Source organism: Myotis lucifugus, unplaced genomic scaffold (genome assembly GCF_000147115.1).
Source record: "Myotis lucifugus unplaced genomic scaffold, Myoluc2.0 scaffold_421, whole genome shotgun sequence".
Taxonomy (NCBI): domain Eukaryota; kingdom Metazoa; phylum Chordata; class Mammalia; order Chiroptera; family Vespertilionidae; genus Myotis; species Myotis lucifugus.
Window position 1 is genome coordinate 635,281 of NW_005871469.1, and position 5,947 is coordinate 641,227.

General features: G+C 53.4%; 1 protein-coding gene across 1 annotated transcript in view; it reads right to left on the reverse strand.

Annotated features, from left to right (window-relative positions):
• Nucleotides 1–5,346, reverse strand: part of B9D2 (B9 domain containing 2) — a 6,764-nt gene extending 1,418 nt beyond the window's left edge. The window contains 5 exon segments of the mRNA XM_014467993.2: nucleotides 1,429–1,481; nucleotides 1,483–1,541; nucleotides 1,543–1,553; nucleotides 4,383–4,474; nucleotides 4,839–5,346. Of these exon segments, the coding sequence (XP_014323479.1) occupies nucleotides 1,429–1,481; nucleotides 1,483–1,541; nucleotides 1,543–1,553; nucleotides 4,383–4,474; nucleotides 4,839–5,203 (580 nt within the window). The 5' untranslated portion in view covers nucleotides 5,204–5,346.
• Between the last annotated feature and the right edge of the window lie 601 nt (nucleotides 5,347–5,947).

The window sequence follows — 5,947 nt, forward strand, 5'->3', positions numbered from 1 at the left end:
TAACAACGTGTGAAAAGGCCCTGGTGGGGGCTGCCTGGTGGGACCAGTAGAGAACGTGGGGTCTAAAGAGTGAAAGGACAGTGCCTGCCTGCCTCACCCTCCAACCCATCACCCACAAGCAGCCAGAAGGGTCTTTTAGAAGCAAAATCTGACTTGTCAGTCACCTGCTGTGGCTCCCCAGTGCCCTCAGGGGATGGCCTCAGCTCAGTGGCCTGGGATTCAAGGCCCTGCATGGCCTGTCCCCTGCCACCTCACCCCTGCAGTCCTCCAGCTCTCCCTCCATCTTCCAAATGCCCTAGCTCACTTTACCCTTTGGGCTTTCCCTCTTCCTTCCCTCTGCCTTATTAGGTGGCGCTGCCCAGAATTCAGGCGGCCCCGCCCCCGAGGACAGCAACCCGAAGGGCGCTGAGTAACCCCCAGCCCATTCAGATGGCGGCTCCCACTGGTCTCTCACAGCATCTCAAACATCCCCTCTTCCAGGAAGCCCTCCCTGAACTCCCTGACAGCCAGGAGCCTCCTCTTGGCTCCCATAGTTCCCCAGAACTCCCCGTCCCATCCCTGCCTACTCTGGGCTACCACTGTCTGGGAACAGCTCTGCCCTCCCATGGGATGGTGAACCCTGTGAGGACAGGGCTAGGAGCTGTCTCCGTCACCGACACCTCCCCGGCATCACTCGTCACAGGGCATGTCCTCAGTAACTATTATTTATATTGTTGAAATATATGGCATATTTACCTAGGCTATTTCCTGGAATTCACTCCTCTCCAATGACCCAAATTTTCCACCAGAAAAGATTTTCTGATACCCTTCCTCCCCCGCAAACTCATTTTTCCTCTGAACAGCAGAGGAGCCCTGCCTGGGGACAGCCACCAGCCCTCCCTCCCTCCCTCTCATAAACCCTCCAGCTTCCTCTTGATGGAAGACTCTCTTGGTTTCTCTCTTTGAAAGCAAAGCCATCCCTCCTCTCCCCTTGGTCCCACCTTCCCCTCACCCCTGGCCTCTGACACACTCTAGAGCAGGGGTGGGCAAACTTTTTGACTCGAGGGCCACAATGGGTTCTTAAACTGGACCGGAGGGCCGGGACAAAAGCATGGATGGAGTGTTTGTGTGAACTAATATAAATTCAAAGTAAACATCATTACATAAAAGGGTACGGTCTTCTTTTTTTTTTTTAGTTTTATTCCTTTCAAACTGGCCGGATCCGGCACCGCGGGCCGTAGATTGCCCACGGCTGCTCTAGAGCCAGCCATGGGAGGCCTCAGCTCCGTCTCTCCAGGGCCAGGCCTGGCCAGGAAAGGGACTCAAAGGGCGAGGAAGCAGGGACAGGAGTTGGTGTTCTCAGTCCCATGGAGTGTTGCTAAACACTTTTCCATCCTCTTCGACAATACAATACCTAAGCATTGGGCAGGGCTGAGCACAAGAACTCACCTTGGAGGCCTTTGGTGGCAAAGTGCAGGTCAATGGGGTGGGACAGTAGGCCATGTCCCTATTTGGGGGGTGTCCACCTGTGTTTGGCCCTCCCGTACGCCAGACAGGAGCTTTCCATGCCGCCCCTACAATGAGAGCCAGGACACTAATGAGGCAGGGAAGGGTGGGAGGCAGGCATCAGGAAGGATATGCCAATGTGGCTGTGAGACCGTTTCTTCTAGCGCTGGGGGACAGGGGGTCCAAAGTGTGGGCTCTGGGGCCAAAGGGCTGGGTTCAGATCCTGGCATGACTTCTTCCTGCCTGCACACACTTGGGCAAGTTACCTTTTCCTGCCTCAGTCTCCCAATCTGTCAAGTGGGTGTAATAATGCATTCCTTGTCATTTTGTGAGCAGATTAAATGAGCTAATACACACAAAGCACTTAGAACAGTGCCTGGGGCGTAGTAAGTGCGGGATCAGTGTTGGGTATCATTTTGTCACTATTCTCACACTGCATTTAGAGGCCTGGTCCAAGGACTAAGATGGGACCAAGGGTGCCCTTCGACAAAAAGCATGAACGCACTGTGAAAGGCACATAATAAGACCAGTCCTACTGAGGGTGATAATAGCAAAAACGCACCGATTGCTTACCAAATGCCAGACCCTGTGCTAAGCACTTTAGTGATGAATCCATTTAATCCGCCCTCTAGGACTTTTAATCCCACCCCACCCCCAGTCTACACTCTCCCCATAGCTTACGAAGCCCTATATCTGGCCTTTGTCCCCCTTCCTGCACTCATCTACTATCACTCTCCCCTTCCCTCACTACCTCTAGCCTCACTGATCCTGTTTTTTAAAAAATATATTTTTATTGATTTTCAGAGAGGAAGAGAGAGCTAGAAACATCAATGATGAGAGAATCATTGATTGGCTGCCTCCTGCACGCCCCCTACTGGGGATCAAGCCTGCAACCCAGGCATGTGCCCTTGGCCAAAATCGAACCTGGGACCCTTCAGTCCACAGGCCAACGCTCTATCCAGTCAGCCAAACCGGCTAGGGCTGATCCTGTTTTTATTTCCTTTCTTGCACTGGCTGTTCCCTCTGCCTAGGAAGTTCTGCTCCTGGATGTCCCCATGCCTGGCTTTTATTCGTCTTCCAGGGATCAACTCAAACGCCACTCTTACAGAGGGGTTCTCCCTCACCCTTGTATCCAAAACTAATCCCCGTTACATTATCTCATCTAATTTGTTCTGAGTACCTGCCACCATCTGTAATCATGACAGTCATTTCTTTATTGCTTATTTATTTTGTCTCCCCTCCTGTGAGCCCCAGGAGAGCAGGGATATTGCATACTACTGATTCCCAGGGCCTCAAGACCAGATCTTACTAGTAGTATACAGAAGGTGCTCAAAAAATGTTTGTTGGACAAATAAGTGGGCCTGGGAGGTGGGTACTAATATAAGCCTCACCTTACAAGTGAAGAAACAGACTCTGAGAAGGAAAGTCACTTGTCCATTCATTCCATGAACATTTATTGAACACCTACTGTGCGTCAAGCACTGTTCTCCACGTGGGGCACAGCAGGACTGCAGCAGACCAAGGTGCCACGGTGAAGCTGGATTCAGACTGAGCTCTGTCACACTGCAGAGTCCAAGCCCTTTATCTGACTGCCTCTGAGCTCGATGCTGGATTAACTGCCCCTCCCCAACAGCCCCGTGAACTGTTGAGTTACTGTTCTCTCTGATTCAGGCCAGGAAAGCACCAGGCCTTGAGTCCGGCTTTACACATACAATCTATCCCACTTTACAGATGAGGAAACTGAGGCTCAGAGAAGGGACAGCACCTGCCCAGGGTCACAGGGCAGATGGGGCCCAGACTGGAAACCAAGTCTGACTCCAGAGCTGCCTCTTCAGGTGCTCAGCTGGAGGACCACAATTTCCCAGGGAATCTCAACCACCAAGGACCCGGGGCCTGCAGAGATAAGGATAGCAGTAGCCACACTCGTTTCATGTGCATTTATCTTGTTGGGCAACATACCCAGAGCTTTACAAACAAGACCCCATCCAATTTTTACATGAGCTGGGTGAACACTTACTAGGCCAGGTCCTCTCCTAAATGCCGTTGTTATTCATTTAGTTCGCACAATCACCCCATGAGGTAAGTATTGTTATTATTACCATTGTACAGACAGGGAAACTGAGGCAAAGACAAGTGCCCAAAGTCACATAATTAATAAACAACTGGTTTTGAACCCAGGCAGTTTGTGCTCTTAACCTCAATATGTGCTGCCTCTCAGCTATTAGCTTTTCAGACAAGGATCTGGGACTCAGAGAGGTTAAGTTCACAGGCCCCACTTTAACAGATGGGAGAGTTAGTGTTTGAGCCCAGATCTGGTGGCCCTGACCGTTACACATACCACCACACTATTCTGCCTCCCATGGGAGACATGCACACTGGGGCCTCTGAGGTCCTCCCTGGGCCATATGGATGGGCTTGGATGATTACCAGAACAGGTTCCTCCCTTCTCACAGAGAATTATGCACAAGAGGGTGGCCTTTCCTCTGTAAAGCTGGAATGGAAACTTCCATTTTACAGTGAGAACTCAATAAATGGAGACTCTTAAGCAAAGAATTAAGACAGGGGAGGGACCCAGGACACCCCTAGGGCAGTGAATGAAGTCCAAACCATGGGGTTAAGGCTGTCTAGTGTTCTGAGGATTGGGAGTGTGTGTGTGGGGTCTAGCCTATAGCCCCATAACCTTAGGGGCTGTGTGTTCAGAGCAGGAGCCAGAGCCCCCAGAGATGGGATGGAAAGGGATAAGACAGGAGCATGAGACACATGGACACAGTATGGTCAGGGCCAGGAGTCCTGAGAGCCGATGGGAGATGGGGCTCAGAGGCGGGGCCAGGGGGTCAAGGAAGGAGGTGGAGCCTCTAGGCTGGTATTCAGTGGGGAATGAGCCAGGTCGGGAATACCTGTGTGGACGCCCCACTTGCAGAAGAGGCTACTTTCCGAGAAGCCGGTGGCCCCTACGATCTGCCCGATCACGTGCACTTCAGCCATAGCCCTAGGAGGGTAAAAACAGAGTCACAGCCCTGGGAGGTCAGTGTACTGTTATTTCCACCTGACAGATGAGGAAACAGGCCAAATAAGGAACAGTACTAGGATGGCAGAGTAGTTTCGCCAAACCACTGAGTGTGGGGTCTTAACACGATCCTAAATGCCTCTCCAGGGAAGCCCGGAAAATAGAGGGGAGGAGGGCCGGGCTGAAGAGCAGGCACCTAACTCTACAACTTCCAGCTCACAGCAGAGGGAAGCCCCGCCCAGGGCCAGCGGCTCCGCCCCCACCAGCGCAAAGGCTTCAACTCCGCATGCGTCCTAAGAGCTGGCGCAAAGCCCCGCCTCCAGGCGTACGCATGCGCTATGCCTACTTCAGAACCGCTAACAGGAGGCGCGAAAGCGGCTTCAGGACTGGAGTTGATGGGCCTGACCTGTCCCTTTCTCCACCGGCGCTGCCTTCCCGCCTGGCTCGCGCTCTCCCGCGATCTTCCCGGCAGGGAGAGACCCGCGGCGCCGCGATCCCTCCCAGGCCGCGACCGCCTCCGTCCTCCCGGGTGGTTGCTGGGGCAACAGCAGCCTCCTCCCCTGGCCTCGCACCCGCCCTGCGGGTCGCTAATTGGCCCTCGCTGTCCTCGGGGGCGGGGCCAAACTCTGATGGACGTTCTCGCCCTTCCCGCTCTCCATTTTGGGAAAAGGGTCTCTCCAGCCGCTGGGGGCGTGGCCGGGCAGCCGCCATCTGAAGCGCGGCCGAGGAAGTCTGAGCGCCGACTGTTTCTCCCAGCTGTCCTCTTCGCAAAATCACCCACTGATGCCTCGCGACCCCCAAATCTCCCCTCAACGGGGACCACAAACCAGAGGTGTGAGCCAGAACCAAGGGGGACTCTCAGCAGAGTGCATCCTCTTGCCTCATAACTAGAAAAAAATCCTTCCTCATTCAGATACCCAAGAAGCGGGGAGGGGTTTTCCTTCCTTTATTTTTAGAGTTCCCCGGGCTTCGTGGGACTGATGATCCAACTTCCTTCTCAGAAAAACTGCGCAGCTCTTCACGGTGCTGATTCTGAGCGAGGATGGGCGTGGGGGATGGGTGTGAGAAATGAGGAACTGAGGCCTCTATCTGCAGAAAATCCGATTCTAGAAACTGGACTCCGCCAGTAACTTGTCTTGTGACCGCGTGGCTCTGGGTTTCAGTTTGCTCATCCGTGTAATGGGCACAAGGAGAGGGACTGAGTCAGAGGCACTCGCACGTCTGACTTCCCGGAGCGGAGCCTGGGTCCCCTACGCTCCAACCCAGGCTGGGCGCCCGCAGGGCTAGAAATGGGGCTACAAAAGCTAGTCACCCACTCCAAGTTATGGGGGGGTGGGGGGGGCACATTTCAGTAGGATAAGGTTTATGGAAATGAATAATTCAATAGGATATTGCACTGATCAGTATACTTGAAAGCTACCATGTATTGAGTTATTTCTTTGTACCAGTCCCCCG